At 35.4% G+C, this 19,313-nt stretch overlaps 3 protein-coding genes across 3 annotated transcripts; 2 read left to right on the forward strand and 1 right to left on the reverse strand.

The window, feature by feature from the left end:
• The first annotated feature begins 687 nt into the window (after positions 1–687).
• Positions 688–5,755, forward strand: LOC144850250 (alpha-N-acetylneuraminide alpha-2,8-sialyltransferase-like). The gene is made up of 7 exons (XM_078707489.1): positions 688–982; positions 1,515–1,790; positions 2,211–2,345; positions 2,621–2,730; positions 3,199–3,291; positions 4,352–4,596; positions 5,311–5,755. Exons 3-7 carry the CDS (start codon positions 2,241–2,243, stop codon positions 5,523–5,525), a joined length of 768 nt encoding a protein of 255 aa, XP_078563615.1. The 5' UTR covers positions 688–982; positions 1,515–1,790; positions 2,211–2,240; the 3' UTR covers positions 5,526–5,755.
• A 1,659-nt stretch (positions 5,756–7,414) lies between these two features.
• On the reverse strand, positions 7,415–16,128 carry LOC144850097 (uncharacterized). Its single transcript, XM_078707291.1, has 7 exons — positions 15,628–16,128; positions 14,585–14,635; positions 14,060–14,101; positions 10,349–10,387; positions 10,088–10,150; positions 9,720–9,767; positions 7,415–8,810 (listed from the first exon to the last, which is right to left on the reverse strand). The coding sequence occupies exons 1-7, from the start codon at positions 16,037–16,039 to the stop codon at positions 8,110–8,112; spliced, it is 1,356 nt and encodes a 451-aa protein (XP_078563417.1). The 5' UTR covers positions 16,040–16,128; the 3' UTR covers positions 7,415–8,109.
• A 16-nt stretch (positions 16,129–16,144) lies between these two features.
• Positions 16,145–18,925, forward strand: LOC144850098 (uncharacterized). Its single transcript, XM_078707292.1, has 3 exons — positions 16,145–17,168; positions 17,254–17,359; positions 18,453–18,925. Exons 1-3 carry the CDS (start codon positions 16,429–16,431, stop codon positions 18,852–18,854), a joined length of 1,248 nt encoding a protein of 415 aa, XP_078563418.1. The 5' UTR covers positions 16,145–16,428; the 3' UTR covers positions 18,855–18,925.
• Positions 18,926–19,313: the final 388 nt, after the last annotated feature.

The raw sequence follows: 19,313 nt of genomic DNA on the forward strand, positions 1-19,313 counted from the left end.
TATTCAGTGGACACACCGAAACTTGTTCCTTTTGGAGTTTTTTTAATGAGACCGTGACGTCATTTTGCAAATTTTGTCAATGGAATTGGCCGAAGCACTCAAATTTAATTCGCGGTAAGTTTACGATTTTTAGTTGCTGTTCGCTCGAATATAATAATAATAATAATAATAATAATGATAGGATTGTAATTGTAGTTTTGCGTCAGGGAGTTGATGTTTTGCCCTACTCTGACGTAATTTGTACTTCATACTAAGTACATTTGAGAATACTCATATAGTGTATATTATATTGGGAATAAGTGTGTTATTATTATGTGATATCACTTTGAATCGTGGAATATATAAAATGCGCTTCGTATTCACGTGTCCATTTACGTGGCGCCATTACGCGTTTATCATCCATCCAGCTCAAGTAGGCCTATAGATAAAACATAATGAGTACGCAGGCGCAAACACCAAACAATAGACACAAGCAAATAGTGGTTTCGCTCTTCATGTATGGAAAGCAATTAAAGCAAGAATCTCGGAAGCGGTGATTGGAAGTACAATATAGCACTACTAACGTAAGTTGGGCACAAATGTTTTAATTTCCTCATTGGAGGCCCTAGAATGTTAGATTATAAAAACCGATTTGAGAGCTTGCTATGCGCTATATAAGAATGAACTATTATTATAATACCCATATTCTTGCGTAAAACGCAGTTTAATATCTTCGGCCCATGGAGGAATAACAATTTAGATTGTAGAAATGTAGATGCCTACAATGGTGAATGAGTATTTTATGTAAAAGTAGTGTAATTAGGCCTCCAATTAGAAGGCCAGCTCGCCGTCTCCTTAGCATTATATCTTACAGTATTTAAATCTAGGCCTATGATAAAACATTTTATTTTCCCAGTATGATGAATTACAGTAGTGGTTTGTGGACAAAGAGACTTTTTTCGGTCACGCTTGGAATTTCAGTCATATCTGTAATATATTTATGGTAAGGAGAATTGTTTAATGGCTTATACAAAACATTCTCTTATGTGTGTATGCTTTCGTACACAAAGGGAGGAATAGAGCTATTATTCCATTTAGTAGGCCTATTATGTAGGATTAGTACGGTACAGTGTTAAACCGATACACCACAACGAGTACATTTTGATGAAAGCAGTTTTTTATTCTCACGATATATGCTATAAGCACGAACGACAAAATATGGAAAAAGAGTTCGACTGTCATGGACCTGCCAAACGACAGATGACAAGATCTACAAGAGCATTTGTCAACATCGTCATTTGATTTTAGACTGTTAAAAGTATTTTTTTCATCCAAAATAAATGATTATCCTATTATAGTTGTTCTAGGGTGAACACTTTCTAATTACGAAAACATTGATAAAATATATTTATCTATATCGTTCGTTCGGTATCGTCCTTGTACAAACAGGCCTTCGCACATTATTAGTTAGAAGCCAGTGACGAATTCAATTTCAGTTTGAATTGATTTTAATCAATCGTTTATAATAATTTTAGGTTGAAGATAACAATTTATTCCTACAATAATATGCGTATTCAACATGGCGTGTATTCACTTGAAACAGACAGCCTAGGCGTATTGGTAAAAAATAGGCCTACCAACTTGAGCAGCAATTTACGGACAAGAAATGCAACTATTCGAACGCACGTCAAACTAGAGCACAGGCCTACTGCAGCAGGGTCCATGTGGATGAGCAATGAAAGTAATCGAGACGTGTCATCTATATTCAGGAATCCATGGAAACAAAATGTATCTAATTTAGAGAAAATGAGGTACGTATACGTCAAATCGATTATTACATCTGATTTACTTGTGATCAGAATATTTTAAAGAGACATTTAAAGCGACATCGAATGAGATCGGCTCGAATTGTTACAACAATTTTGATTCGATTAATGTAAGAGGTGATGATATCCCCCAAGAGTCGCCATGGCAAACTTTCGACGAGAGAATATATCTAGGCCTATCCCTATAGCTTGCATAAATTTGTTGCGCCAACGAATACCCTCTTATTAGTATCTCTTCCTTCAATGTTTCTGAACGCTAAAATATAGCATAACCTACAAACTGAAAATAAATATTCTCCAACAACAATTGTTTCATTCAAAGCTTTTGATACCATTTCTTTTCTTCACAATACATTAATTGTTTCGTCGTTCGTGAACAACCAACCGATTTGTTTTTTTTTTTAGATCCTACTACTAGAAATTGTACATACAGAAATGTTTCTGAACCGGAGAAATGTTAAGAAGTCTCAAAAATTCAAGTACATGATACCCGGTGGAAGCCTCACTACAGATCTGCAATTCTACAAATTGATGCAGCAAGTATGTTTCTATGTATAGGCGCGCCTATTCTTGACTTGAACAGCGAGTCTGTCGCAAAATGTCCGTACGCTGGCGAGAAATCTACCAAAGTTAATTAGGCCTACTTTATAATAGTCAATGATCAAATGTATGTATGTTTTAAAAGGAGTTTGGTATGCCTCATGTTAGATAATTGAAAAGTTTGAAATGAAGCACAAAAAAATCTGTAACCCGCTTGCATTATACGATATAAATTGTTTTAATGTAAATGCAAACCAAAAAACGTATCTTTTCAGTATTCTCCCGAACAAACTGTATACAAAAGATGTTCCATTGTGGGTAATGGAGGAATATTGAACGGTAGTAAGTGTGGCAATGAAATAGATAAGGCTGACTTTGTCATAAGGTAAGGCTGATTGTATTTGATTGATTCATACTACATACATACTACGCCCAAGCAAGGACACGCGCTCTTGGCAAGTCATTTGACCAATCACAGCTATTCCATCGCCATTGCAATACGGTCTCATATCATAAGCTTGGTTCCCACTAGCGACGCAATCTACGCAACGTAAATGCCCTTCCAATCATTGTGTTTTCCCCCGGGTGCTTAATATCAAACCTACGATGTTTGCAGCACTATTCCGTCGTCGGTTCCCACTTGTGATTTCACACTTTACGTCGACGCGATACGTCGCTGCGTTGCGTTCTAGTGGGAACGCTTTAGGACGCAACGCAAGGACGTAGACGTAACGCAAGGACGTAAGCTTGGTTCCCACTTAAAATGAATCTGAATTTCCATTTATCAGTCGGTCACGCTTTATGATCTCATGTAGTATGTGAGCGTTTTTTATATAATTTAATTTCTCTTTAGATGCAACGCACCACCAATTATTGGTCAGTTTATAGAAGACGCGGGTGTTAAAAGTAATATAACAACGCTTAACCCTTCAATTGTTATTAAAAGGTGGGTATTTTTAAAATAGAGTAGAATAAAAATATTTGGCACACATGGCGTGTCATACTAACATTAAAAACGAAAAAAAATGCAATAACTCACTAGCTATTCTACATTAAATGATACTACTGTATATACATTATAAAAATAACAGGTTGAGCCTTATTTAGAAAGAGAAAGAGAAACAACGATCTCCGTTTCTCGGATTGATTATCCGTGACACAATCAAGTCATGTGATTGATATTCACATGTGACCGAATGCTTTGTGTATTAATTTAATTACTGTCTGTCATGCGTAATAATAATATTTCCAATGAATAACAATAGTTTATAGGTTTACCAGTTTTTTTTACGATTTTAATATTTGTACAAAATCACCCTTTCAACAATTACCATTTGTACATTGTAAATGTGCATACTGTTATTTTTCGTGAGTAATAGTTAATTAAATTTAAAATAAGAACTGCAGTAACAATATAGCATTGAGGTTTCAAAACGTGTGAAATACAATTATTTGATATATTATTATTTGTGCGATGTCATTGTCAAATTGCCGAGTTGCTTCAAGAATTTTGAAATAGAAACTGGTTGGGTATCCAGGACTTTTTGTTTTTTTCACGTACAGATATATATACACAATTTACAATTAATAATAATAATAACTGGTACTTGATATAGCGCATTATGCTGAAAGCCTCAATGCGCTTTACAAAGACAGAAAATTTAGAAAAATTACAAATTACAATATTTATATAGTATACTAAAGTGAGTGCTAGTCAGTTCGGTAACCATTTAAATGTACGGTACATATACATGCCAGACAACATTCAACAAATGTACATAAAAAAACAACATGGGTGGTGGGGCACTCCCGTGTGGGGAACAGGTGGAATTCCCCTCTACCGTAATAGTGACGCACAAAGCGCTACCACCAATCAAAGTGACCACCACTGGTGATGTATAAAAGGACAAAAACCAGGATGAGCCCCGTTTGCACCCCGGGGCACTATACAGATCATGAGTTCCCCTTGATCCGCCATAATTATGATCCACTATATTTTTTCCTAGATTTGGTAGTTTACGAACTGGAAGTCAGCAATCAAAATTTATAAATAAAATGAAGGAGTACAACAATTACATTTGGTTTCCAAGTTTTTCGTCTGGTCGAGGAATCTACAACTTGGCCATTAAAGTGAACAATTTACTAAATGGTAAATTGAAATCCGTAAAGTTTGTACATGGAAATCCGAACCATTTTCATGAGATAAGAAGCTATTGGTTGAAAAAAGGCCTGAAGAATATGCTATCATCAGGTTAGTATAGTCTGTTTGCAAAATATTTAGTAATAATTATAATAATACTGTATAAATAATATAATTGTAATAAAACCGTTCTTCCCCTAAAGCATGGTTTCCACTAGCAACGTAACGTAACGCGACGTATTGACGCAAAGTGCTGTATTGCGTAATCACAAGTAGGAACCGACGACGCAACAGTGCTGGTAATGATTTCACGCAGGCGGAGGCAAACACAGTTATTGGAAGGGCATTTTCTTACGTTGCGTAGAAACTGTTAACTGCTAATTTCATGTAGCTTTATTTAAATGTATTCAATGTAGTGTATTATTCAATTTTGTGGTTAGTAAGTGTATCCTTGTTTCATTTTATTTCATTGTAATTGTTTTATTATCTGCTTTAGATAGTAATTAAGGTATTTTTACATTTGTTTTTGTTGGTGTTTTCTTTTGAGCACGGTCTTACTTACTTTCAGTTGAGTTAAGTGTCCGTGAATAAATAAAGCTTTACGTAGAGACTGTGTGCATGACTGTTACGTAATACGGAGCTTAATAATAATAATAATATAACAATTTATATAGCGCACATATCCACTAACTTTGCGTTGCGCGTGGGTAGTGAGAACCACGCTTAATAGTCAACCTCACACTCTTAACATAACATATTATACAGTAACCCTTAAAATATTCCCCTAGAGTACTAATTTATTAACGCTGAATGATTTGTTTTTAGGAATTTACGTAACGACGTCTTCAGTCTTATTTTGTGACGAGATTCATCTGTATGGATTTTGGCCGTTCTCAACTGACATACACAATCGTCCGGCGGCCTATCATTACTATGAAGATATGAATAGAACTACATATCATGCGTTTAACCAGGAGTTTGATGAACTCCTAAATTTACATGTTAATGGTGTTTTACAACTTCATGTCAATGATTGCTAAAGCTTGGTTCCTATTTGTACGACGTCACGGCGCAACGCGCAAGTACGGTTGACCAATCACAGGCGTCAGTTTAGATTATCCGTCGCGTCGTGATTGGTGAAACTGCTGACGATTAGTTCCCTGAAATTGATCAAATTGTGGTAATTTTTATGTGTTGTTTTAGTTGATTTCTGTAAAATCAATTGTTTTGAATGCAATGCTTCTTCCTTGTTTAGTTTTGAGACTTATGAAAAATATGGTCATCTACTTTTAGACCAGCACCAGTGATAAACTATTTAAAATTAATAAGTAGTTATCTCAATACTTACTTTTAAAATAATGTTGATGTTAAAAATGTGTGTAGTTGATCGGTTTCTTGTAGATGCTTTATTGTAGAATGTAATTTTTTTTGTTTATTTCTGTGCACTGTTCTGGGTTGACCAACTAGCATAGGTGTTTGGTCTTTCCTTGCTTTACTTTTAGATTCAAACGAATTCCCCCAGTGTTGTTAACAGGCTTTATTGATGATCCAATACAATTCCATGTAGGCCTAATATGACACTACTACCGTAAATCTTCTAATAGTAACCCACACTCTAATAGTAGCCTCTCTCCCCCTCTAATAGTAACCCACCTTATAAGTCAATCTATAATAATAACCCACTACTCTAATAGTAACCCATGAGGGTTACTATTAGAGTCACAAAGACTTCTGACCCCCAACTTTTCCGGTCAGCAACTTATAGCAAAATAATAAAACAGTACGAATAAACAAAACTCAAAAACACTCAATCTTCTCTCCCCCCCCCCCCCCCCCCTCCCTTCCCGGGCATCAACATGCATTATTTCCTCATTTTCAAAATACGGCTGCATCGTGACTCTAATAGTAACCCCCATGGGTTACTATTAGAGTAGTGGGTTATTATTATAGGACTTATAATGTGGGTTACTATTAGAAGGGGGTTATTAAACAACCTTTGCACCATTGGAATTAAGAGAACCAAGCTTAGAGAACGCACAAAGTATGGATGACGTATTTTTTTAAAACAATAATCAAAACCAATATTTATAAGGATCCATGATTTATGGGTATATTTTAAAGTTTAGCAGTACATTGTAAAGTTTAAATTTAGTAGTATTAGTGGCCCCTCAAGGCCTCGGAAAACATCAACAGGCAATTTTTAAACATAATTTAATATTTATATTTTACTGTATTTTTTAGCCTATTGTATTAATATCTGTATTATTTTTAAATAAAAGTACGAATTTTTACGTCGAAAATCAAGTCTGTTTCTAAAAACTCGAGCAGAAATGATCATGTGATTTGTATCATCGAAAATTAGTGGATAGGCTTTCTTTTGAACCACTTTTTTTCGATTGTTTTGATTAAGGCAAAAGTTCGTTTGTGTCTGTTCTGTGTTCTGTTTGGGGCCACATTGAAACTAGTAGCCTAGGCGGCCTAAAGTAACTAACTGAAGATATGGGGTGTGCCCCACCCGCCTGACAAAATATTGAAAAAAGGGTTTGGGGTTTTTTTAATATGCCATTAGGCCTATTTCAATTTTTGTTTTTTGTTTTATTAATCTTCATTTTCCATTGGGGGACATCTTTAATTGTTGTAACAATCCATATTTTCAGGTTCCTTCAAAAAATTGTGAAAACGTAACAGCAGCCAATGCAAAACCAGAAAATGTTGGCGCTTTTTTTAACTACACGTGCTGTCTACTATTTTCTCGCGCCATATTATTTAAAAAGTTTGTTTACGTTTATATTGATAGAGGGCGCACTAAAAATCAGCAGTTTGTGGAACATAATTTGGTGGCAAGACACGAAGTAAGTTGTTGGTATTTTGGCTATGCCTACTAACTATTTAGCTAGGTACTAGGCTAGCCTACTACTATATTTAGCTAGGTACTAGGGCCTACTAAAGTATTAGTTAGGCCTAGGCTAGTATTGGTGAAGTCAAGTGCGCATCTTTATTAAAATTGAATGTTAAAGACAATAATTACAAACACTTACAATACAAATATATTATCATTTATATGTCATTTAATAAAAGTAAAATAATTCTTACATTCTTTGTCAGCATGTTTAATCCTAGCTAGCTAGTATATAGTAGTATAGTAGGCCTAGCTACTAGGCTAGTTAGTCGAGTTATATAGACCTGGCTAGGCCTAGATAGCCTATACTGTACATGTGGTGCTATAAACATTTGTTTCAATTGACAATTTTACATAAGATTGCTGCTGAAGGATCTTACGAGAGGCAGTAGATTGATTGATAATGATAACTATTTCACAGAAAATATTTATTAAGCATCATCACTGAACTAAAACTTTACTTTTATTTATGAAATAGGCTAGGCCTGGACATAGGGCCTAGACATTTTTAGTTCCTTATTACCTACCATTGTACAGTACAGACTGAACATAAATCTCATGTTCGAATGTCTTCCCACCCACTAAACTAATAACAATTTTAGGCTAAAATTGGAGAGAAAGGACTTTGATACATGCAATCAAAGTATAATCCTACCCCTAGTTGTCACCAAATGTCATCCAGCCCCCAGAGACTGTACCACAAATACAGTATAAGTACACATACTTTAAAAACGTGCCGGTGCCAAGTAATTCATAAGATCATTAGGACAGGAAGATTTAGTACGGTGGTGTACATGCAAATGTTCATGTTTAATTACCGTTTGATCAATAGAGGTAGAAGGTCCCTGTTGGGGTGTTTTTATTTGATTGGTTTTATTTGGCTGGTGGCCCGTACTATCGGTTTGACTTGTTGATTGGTATTGAGGACGGTGAACATGGTGCTGACTACTAGATGATGCTGGAGGATGGTGCCTAGGGTGTTGGTCTGATCTTGTAGGCTGGTTGTCATTCCTCTTTGATGTATCCATTGATGATAGTGGTTGTTGATAATCGTAAATTGATGACGGAGGAGCATACGAATGATTTCTAATGTGTTCATAGTTTGTGGAAATCATTGATGCCGTTTGTAACCCAGTCGGCTGAGGCTTTGACGTTGATGCCTGGCTGGATCTTTTTGTTTCTGCACTTGGTCGGAAGATATTATTGATTGCCTGTAGAAATTGTATCTGTCTGGCGTGATTTCTTTCTTCTTGAGCCTGTAATCTTTTCTCTTCTCTTTCTTCTCTCAATTCTTCCCAGTGCATCCTCTCTCTTTCCATCTCCCTCAAATGCTCAAAAAATCTGGTTTCAAACTCCCTGTTCACTTGCCGCATAGCGTTTGCAAAGCTGTTTATCAAGGAATTGTATTTTGGTTTCTTTGAATAGCCTGTAAATTTATATAAATTAAACACATCAGGCAAAGAAGATTAATTCTAAACATCCCGGTGATATACTGAAATTTAATTAATTAAATTAATTAATTTAAAACGATAGAGATGAGGAAATCTGTGAGAATGAGAAAAAGTCGCCCCAACCGAGACTCGAACTCGGACCGTCTGCTTGATATGCAGTTGCCCTAACCATTAGACCACTGGGGCTTTCATGGTATTGTTCAAACTCGATTGGATAGCGACTCTTTAACATTCTCGGCGTGGTACGGCGGACCAGCAGTAGTCCTCAGTTGTACGCACGTGCAACAGAGATCAAATTGATACGCCCTCATCTTTCAGTATTTTTATTCACGAGGTGGGATATATATATGAATTCTCTAACAATATGTACGAGAGATAATTCTGTATTACATGGTAAAACTGATCAGACAAGTAATTAAGTAGGTCTATTTTTGTCGGTGAGCACGGGGCATTTTCAAACCATGAAATAAGAGCTCGTATTGGAAGAGCCAACCACTATACAGTGCCTGTATGTTGAGTTAGTATTTTTAACTTGACTTCTACGGCAGGTTGAAAACTTTTTTATTTGCCATGCCCCTAGACCATACCATTTTTGTTTATCGATATCAGGTTGTTGAATAGTTCATTAGGAGGATTTTGATTTTGGATGACCGATGCCAAAAGTATGTCATGATAATTCATTGTGCACATGCAAGGATATTGGAACAGGTTTCCTCGTTACCTACGACTGATGACACATTGATTGACATGACCTAGCTAGGTCATCGCAAATTGAAAACTACATAATATATTAAATGTAAGTATTGTACTATGCATTGTGTTAATATCCTACATTTTACAATTACGAATAGAAATTAATAACTAATATTTATAATAAGGCTTACCTATAGAATCGGCATAACGTTTTCGTTTCATGTTATTTTTCGCACTTCCTAAAATTTTAAAAATTGCACAAATATTAATTTATAACATTTACAGAATATTTTTTATTATAAATTCTATTTTCCTAGGAACCTTAAGAATAACAAACCTCTTGTCTTTTTTTATGTTAGTCCACTAGTCGATATTTCGATTTTTGTCCGAGTTTACAAGCTCAAGAATGTATGAAACGCCATATGTGACAAAATATTTATCTTTTTGCTAATATTAAGTCAAAACTCTGTCTGGAACCCAGACTATATACAGCTTATTATTGCTTCTTATGAATATGTTTACAATTAGATCTCATTCTTTGGAATTATTGAATATTTACTTTGAGCAGCTGTGTCCACTGTTTCCTCAGTTTGTTGGTTAGTTGAAAGTTCTGAAAACATAACTGTATTAAAATAAAAAGCAAAGTATAAATATCAAGAAGGTATAAGAAAATAACGAGGGAAAATCAGAATAACAACGGAATACATATTGGGAAGTCATAAAATTATTGTATTTGAAGATGAAATGAATAAAAGAGAAAAAAAATAAAATATCAAGAAGGTATCTCATTAGCTTTACTGCTAAACACTTTACTACTTACTTTGAGCTGAAAATTCACTTTCTTCTGTTTGACTAACATCTACAATGACATAATATTAATGACAAATTTATTTAAAAAATATTTAACAGTAAAACACTCCACCATTCAGTAGTTTAAAATCAAATCAAGTATTGAGTTCAGTTTTAAGCAAAGGTTTGGAAAATTGAATATCTGGAAACAGCATAAAAGCACAACCAAACCATAGAGGGTGCTACAGGTATTTATATTATTTTTTATGAATACAACCAAACATAGAGGGTGCTATTTTAAACATTTAATTTGTACACAATAAAAACATTTTTAGTTTTTTTTACCATACGAATACGAATACGAATAGAACTTTATTGCAATCAAACGAAAGATTGAAGTTTAACAAAAGCGTTTCACTCAGAAAAATAAAATGCAATATACAAATATAAAAGACATTCAGAAATGTAGAACATACAATCAAAAAATTAAAACAAAATTACAATTAAAAATAACTTATTATAAAAACAATAAATATAAAATTCAAATTGTTAATGACATAGGCCTGCAGGATAAAAATTTAAAAGTATTAAAAATGTTTACAAATTTAAAAAATGTTAAAAACTTCAAAAATTTTCAATAATATTTACACACAAAGGTACGGAAGGTCGCGGAAACATAACACAAAATGTTTACCATTTTTGGAATAATCCGTGATTAATAATAAACGTTTTTGAACGGTTAGTTTTAACTCTAGGGATACAGAACTCACGGAGTCTTCTAAGATTATAAGCAGCAGAAGGAGCCTCCGGTAACAAATGATTCAATCTGTGACTGGGGTCTTTGATTTTAACAAAAAAATCCTTGCACAGTCGAACACGGCGGTCTTCTAAGGTAGAAAAACCAAGGAAGCTGCGGGCATCGGAATAAGTAGCATGCGGAAAAATACATTTAAAGGCCCTTCTCTGAATTTGTTCAAGTTGTTGATTCTGTTGCTTCGTAATATTTGATCCCCAAACTGGGGCCGCATATTCTAATATTGGTCTAATGATACTAGTATAAAATTGGACAAGTGCGGGGGCATCCAGGCCTGCCCTCCGCACCTGTTTGAGAAAGTACATTCTAGAATTACATTTACTAATCATTTGATCAATATGAGGTTGCCATGACAAATTATGAGAAATAATTACACCAAGAAGTTTAAATTCGTCAACACGTTCCAGATTACAATCTCCAACATGGAGTGGCTCAAAAGCAGTCTTTGACCTTTTACAACTAATTCTCATCTCTTTCGTTTTCTTAATATTAAGGTACATATTGTTATCCTTAGCCCACTGGACAGTTTCGTCAAGAGTGGTTTGGAGTACAGTTGCCCCATCGTTGCCGACGCGTTCATGGATGGAGGTGTCGTCCATGTATTTCATGCACGGCACCCCATCCAGAAGATCGTCGACAAAGATGATAAACAACATGGGCCCCAACCAGGATCCTTGGGGGATACCACCCTTAACGACTGTCCAAGGGGACAATTCATCGCCTAGTTTAACACGTTGTTTTCTATCACATAGAAAAGCATAGATCCAAGAGATTAGATGGTCTTCGACCCCTAAATTATACAACTTATCAATTAATATATTATGGTCAATTAAATCATAAGCCTTTTTGAAATCAAGCAATAATAATCTCATTTCATCTCCTTGGTCAGTAGCATTAAAGCATTCGGTTAACAAAAGTATAAGAGCGTCAGTGGTAGACACACCCTTAGAGCAACCAAATTGATTCAACTTGATTTTATCTTTAATTTGGACCCAAATCATTTCCCCTACGATCCCTTCAATAACTTTCATGGTGGTGGAAGTCAGCGAAATAGGACGCAAGTCATTCTCAAGAACCTTAGGTGGGTTAACCTTTGGAATGGGGATTATATCGGCTGACTTCCAAAGCATGGGGAGAACCCCTTCCCTTAAACTGGAGTTAACTATTGCACTTATTGGCTTGGAAAGGACATTGGCAAAATCACGTAGTACCCACGGAGGGATTCCGTCCGGGCCTGGGGCTTTATTACATTTCACAAGTTTAAGCTTAGACTCAATTGTCTCTGGCGTGATAATTAAATGGGGTGGTACTACAGTGTTACAATCATTGGTTTTTGGTTCAAGAGGTTTGAACTCAGAAGTCAGGGACTGGAAAAAACCACTAATTTTCGTGGTAAGATCGTATACGTTCCCGTTACATAATTCATTAGCCATAGTTTCAAAGTACTTAGTACCCTTTCCGAGATTAAGAAATTGTTTAATACCCCTCCACCAAGATTTAGAATCGGACGAGAATAACTGGGCAATACTATTACGATAAAAATCACCTCTCAAAGATTTAGCCATTCGGTTAGATAAGTTTCTAAGTTTCTTATATTCGGCAGACATGGGGTCAATTGCAAAAGCTGCTTGCCGTCTAGAAACGATACCTTTAAACGCATTATTAACCCATGGCTTATCTTTAAGAAGTCTTTTAATCGTTACTTGGGGGAAGTGTAAATTTAAGAGTTCAGAAATGTTCTTATGATACAGTTCAAACTGGTTACAGCATCCATCCATTCGATATAGATCTTGCCATCTAATGTTATTAATGTCGCGTTCGAAGTTTTCCTTGGCACCCGGTTTACAGCTACGTTTTGTATGGTAAGCGAAGACGTTAGGCGATTTAAATGTTCCTACGATTGGGGTGCATACGATGACGTTGTGATCAGACAGTCCTAAAGGTGATTCTTTAGTAGGTGCATTAAAAACATCGCTCATATTAGTATATATTAAATCAAGTGATGCGCGATCTCTAGTTGAAACTTTAACGATCTGTTTTAAGGGATACTTAACAATAAGGTTGTCTCTCATTCGGTTGAAGTCTCCTGTGACGATTATTCCTGATTCCGGATGTTTACTACAAATATAATCTAAACTCTGTGTAATGTGAGACGCCATTTCCCAATCATTATTTACAGAACTCTCCGGGTGATAGATAAGGCCGTAGGAGATGTTCGAATATTGTCGCGGCAAACGTTTTGGCCGGGTTGTTATCCACACACTTTCCAGTGATTCGTTATTAAGTTCAGACCAAACTCGATAAGATAGGTCTTCACGAACATACATGATGATACCTCCACCGCTGCGATTTTGCCTATCACGTCGCACCATCGAGTATCCCTCTAACTCTATCAACTTGTCAGGAAACGCGGGATTTAAGTGAGTCTCAGTAATTGCAATCACGACAGGTTTAGATTTCCTAACGCGTGTAGCCAGTTCATCCATTTTATTATTTAGAGATCGAGCATTTGTCATAAATAAAGAGGGAAGAGTCCATTTCCCATTAGAGAGTTCAACTAGATTATCTTGCTTAATCGTTCTACATTGACTTTTCGACGATCGGTGTTCCCCGTTTCTAGTTCTACGTGGTGTAATTCTAACCTTTATTTCTCTCTGTTTTCTTTTTCCGGCACGACATCCGCGGGGCTTGGTTGATGCTATTCCAAGCTCATTGATTCTCATAAAAACATCTTTGGTGGGAACTGCTAAGTTCAGTTGTCCAATTCTATAAAACTCGCTTCTAGTGAGACACATGTTGATAAACGCTATGTCGACTCAAAATTCCGTACCACAAATAATATCAATCAACGGAAAAAGACTGCATAAAAGAAGTATACAGGAATTACTGCTTCTTTTTCTTTTTAAAGTAAACAAAATATATACACACCTTCTTTAATTTCCACATCTTTTGATGAGCCAGCACCGTCATCTATTGATAAACAAATTTAAAATGATTGATATTTTTATATATGTAGCTGATAAAAGTCTTACTAAAAATTACTACTGCGCCAACAAAATTGAAAATAAAAGATCCTAGAGAAAATTCCCTGTTGTCTAGGGGCGTGGATTTGATGAAATGTATTCAGACTCACGGCGTAGGCTGTCTGCTGCTATAATAAAGGGCAACTTGTCCCCTTTGGCTACTTAAAAAGGCTACTTAAGCTCACCAACCTGGCTGGTCCTCACGTAGCCTTTTCAGGTAGCCTTTCTAGGTGGTTTAGTAATTACACGAAATCCATTTCTGTTTATACAACACGTCAACGTAGAACCATGTTGATTCAGCGTGTTGTATAAACAGGCCCTTGGACAAAACAGCAGTACTGCGTATTGTGTAGGATTTTAAAATTGGTAATTAAAGTGAAATTAATTAAGGAATTTTGCTGGTTTTTTGTTTTTTTTTATGCAAATTTACCTTGATCTGGCTCGTCATCCAATGAAAAATTAAGTTCTGGAAATGAAACATCTAAAAAAGATCAGAAAGCAAAAATTAATACTGTAATTTTTGTTTTATTATTTCTTACTTATTTTGTGTGATTTTCGCACTCTCCTTTAGGGAGTTATATTCAAGAGAACGGAAGCATTAGGAGACAGTTACCATGCAGTAGCTTATAGTTTACTGCGGCTGAAAAAATGGATATTTGGAACTTGGATTGGGCATGCGCACACCCCAAAGCACGTCTGGGAAAAGAGAGTCTATGAAAACATTTGCTGATAAATATTGAGATGCATGTAGACAGTAGTTATCGTGAGATGAGCGGCATTTTTTGTAAGAAATATTTCTTGTTATAATTGAAATTTATTTGATTAGCAGATTTAAATTACCTATAATAATAAAAACATTTACAAATTCCTTAAACACATATTGTTTCTAAAAAGGTGAAGACTGGAAAATACTCATTTAAAATTATTCCCTATATACTTATAGGTTTTTATGAAATAAAATGTAAGAGTACAGTACTTATAGTTATATATCATGTTTAATTTAATGTTTATTTTATATATTTTATCTGTTCATCTCTATTTATCTTCCTTTGAGAAGTGTCAAATTTCTTTTATTCTTATTAATTTTAACTCCTTTTTAATGGTATGCAAGAGACCTGTAACTTGATTATGATGATGACAAAACCATAAGGAAGAAAGGAGGCTAATCCTTAAGTGACCTTGAGATTCCTGCTTGTGCACTGAAGGTTATGTAATGGCTTTTTGTTTATTATCCCTTGTTATCCAATTACTGATCTCCGGTGTTGTAAAAATGAATTGTTTTGAATACCCAGAGTTGTACAAATATTATAGAAAACAAGTTTTTTAACAAGGTACAGCATTTACTTTGAAATTATAGTGGATTTTATGACTTATCAAGTTAAATTCCTTTTTCCTGTGAGAGGTTTACCATTTACCCATAAAATGAATGTCACAACCGCATTATTACTTGCCCACGTTATGATAAATACATACCACTACATTCTGAAACAGCATCAGTTTCTGTAAAATTACTGCTACCCAATCCAGCTACTGCTGACGAGACTTCAGAATTGGTTGCTGCTGCTGGTGGTGCTACTTTTTTCTTCCTTTCACGCTCTTTACAGAATACAGCATCCATTTTGTTAAAATACAGCCAATGCATTGGCCCGGATCCCGTCTTTTTGTGCTCCTCTTTGATCATATGATACTGTTTACGTAAACTTTTACATTTGTTTATCACTTGTCTAACTTGAAAATGGTAGCCCAATTGTTTCAGTCGGTTTTGAATGGTGGCGTATGTAGATGCATTTCTTCTTGTGCCGTCAAATCCATCCTGGATTTCTGAATCTCCCCATATGCTAATCAATGCAAATGTTGCATCTTCATGCCAGACACTGCAGTTCATTGTAATTTTGAATTTCTGTTCAAGTAAAAGAAAACAAAGAATTTAGCTTCTGACATCAAACCATGAGTGCCACCATGCTTGTGTGTGACATGAGGTCAGCTTGTGATGTTTATTGATATCCTGTTGAGGTCAACTAACTGATAAGTCTGTGATTGGTTACTCAAGCTTCATAGAACCATTGAAGCATGGATTTAGCAGTTGTACTCTATTTATAGTACATACTTGCTTGTTGTTTGAATAGCAGTACAGAGATAGCATGCAGACAGCCACAGTAGTTCAGTTCAACACATGGCTTAGAGAATTATATTACTCTAGACAACACTGCCTGTATTAGTGCTTTCTCTGTGAGTGTGCCACAGTCTATGTAGAATAGTTACTAAATACACACAATGAATGAAGAAGAATTTGGCCAACTCATGACTATTGTCTCTGCTTACTTATTTGATACAAGCAATGACATAGTTAGGAACCGGTTATCTCGTACCCGTGGTAGGAGACCAACACCACTTGGTGATATTGGGAAAGTCGTATTCCTACAGCATATGAAGAAAAAGGAAAAGCTTGTGGTGGATGGCTACCTTCGGTTGTGCACCATTCCAATACCTAAACGGGTGGTTATACCACGAAGCGATGAGTGGTGGGTTAACGTTCTTGAAAATTTCACCGACGAAGATTGGCTGAAACACTTTCGTATGAGACGACAAACATTTGAACATCTTTGTGAAACATTAACGAGGTTGATTCAACGGCAAAACAATCCATTTGGGCGCAACCTGCCTGTCGATAAATGTGTCGCAATCGCTCTGTCAAGATTAGCGACGGGTGAAAACTTACGAGTGCTTTCAAAACTTTTCGGGGTTGCACGGTCTACAGCTTGTAAGAACGTCAATTCAGTTTGCAATGGAATTGTGAATATGTTACGAGAAGAGTATATAACTTGGCCAGAAGGAGACCGTCTTGTAGAGACGATAAGAGGCTTCAGAGAGAATTATGGGATTGTGCAATGTGCCGGTGCTGTAGATGCGAGCCATGTACCCATCGCAACGCCTTATGATCATCCTGATGATTATGAAAATCAAAATCGGTGGCACTCAATTGTATTACAAGCAGTAGCTGACGACAAATTAAGGTAATAATATGTCCATTTGCATTGTGAGAATTCGGGTTTTTTAAGAGAAACATACATATATTTGTTATTATATTTTTCATTGCAGATTCACAAACGTTGACGTAGGATGGCCAGGGAACATAGAAAAAGATGCGGTTCTGAAAAATTCAAGGTTGTACAAAAACGGAGCTAATGAAGAGCTGTTCCCAAAGGTAATCTCTATAATTACTCTGTTTTTATAAAATGTTCTCTTGAGCGGTGCAATAAGAAATGTTCATACAATCAGGCAGGTTAGTCCACTATAACATAGGGCTGTTCAAATGATTTTCTTCATTTCATCTCAGGAAGAACATGGGCTAACTATAGTTCTTGTATTTCTTCTTTATACAGTACTGGGTGACCACTTAGTACAATCAATGACAATGGGTTGTATACAACAATTAAAAAACCAATACACATATTAAAATAAAAGAAGCAACACACCTATATTATCTACTGTACTGCCAACATTCCAAATCTCTGGGGAAGAATGACCGATCTAGTTTAACCATGGATAAATGAGAAAGAAACTTACTTGCAAGAATACTGTGCTTGTTTAATCGAGCTGGAAAGACCAAAATATGAATACATTAGCATACATCACTTAAAATGATGGCGCTATATTATAACCAAAAAACACAGCATCCTCAATAGAGAGCTTTTGATTTTGCAATGACTTATGACATCATTTGGAGGTGCTAATCTCATAGAGTTTGGTTTGCCAATTTTTGTCAAGTCATGAATAGTTTAAAAGGTTGAGTTTTCAAAGTAGCATTAAAGATGTAATTTCCACCAAAATCATAAAAAAATTAAAATTGATAAAATCAGACATTAATAGTTATTCACTTCCATAGAAAAAAGTTCACTTATAAAAATACAAAACAGTTTAACCAAAAAAACATTGACTTCCAGTCAATTTGACTGTTTGCGATAATTTTTTTCAGGTAAAAATAATTCATTTTCAGGGGGACAATACATCTTTAACATCTTGTTCTCAGTTTTATGTGATTTTATACTTTTTATTACTGTTTGTGCGACATTGTTTTAGACAATTTTAAATGTGTGTACTTTCAGCCAAAGTTTCAAGCCATTAATGAGTTTGACAATAAAGTTTATTGAATTGAATTTAATTTAAAAATAAGGGATTGCTGAAGTATAATTTACATACAGTATACAGTGGGTCTTAGGTCATTGGAAATCAAAAGGTACCTATTTAGTTGATTTTACAACTCGCAATGTAACCATGGCTCTCTGTAAAATCTGCAGGTGACTGAAGAATTAAATGGCACAGATATACCACCAGTGACGTTGATAGCAGATTCTGGTTACCCACTTACAAACTGGATGATCACCCCATTTCCAGATACTAATACAGATAAGCAGCAAGAATTCAATGATAAACTCTCTAAAGCAAACACGGTAAAAAGGTCGTTGAAAATGCTACGAGGAAGGTGGCACGTACTAGCAAAACGTAATGAAAATGCTCTGCGTAACGTCGGCCAAATGGTCATCGCTTGCTGTGTGCTTCATAACTTCTGTATCGCTAAGGGTGAACCGTATAGAGACGAATGGGATATGGAAGAATCTTTTGAGCAACCTACGTGTGAGAATTTTACACAACTAGAGAACAAAGGCGGTGAAGAAATTCGAGCACAATATTTTATATAAAACAGTCAGCATTTCTTTTATATATTTGGGAGAATAATAAAATTGGCAATGCTATATTTATCACATAAAAATGTACTTTTACAGTACTCTATGTCAAAACATTTTTTTGCTTTTATTTTTTTGTACAGATAATTTAAAAAAACAAAAAATGTATATGTGATTCTGCGCATGGCAAATTATGTATAAGTAAGCATTTGTGTAAAAAAGGGGGTCAAAATTTACCATGCGCAGACCACATTTTAATATAGTTAAAACAAAACAGATTATACAATAGCCTTGTCGCGTGTTGTTGTACCTCAGCGAAGGTTGCCAGGATGCCGTAAATTTTATTACCCGATTTTCACGAGAATGGTGTTATTTAAAAAAATAACCAATTTTCGATCTTTTTATTTTTAGATAAAACTGGTTACTATAGAACACTTGACATGCGCAGAACCCATTATTCGACTCTACGCATGT

Source organism: Antedon bifida, chromosome 8, assembly GCF_963402885.1.
Source record: "Antedon bifida chromosome 8, ecAntBifi1.1, whole genome shotgun sequence".
In the NCBI taxonomy this organism is placed as follows: domain Eukaryota; kingdom Metazoa; phylum Echinodermata; class Crinoidea; order Comatulida; family Antedonidae; genus Antedon; species Antedon bifida.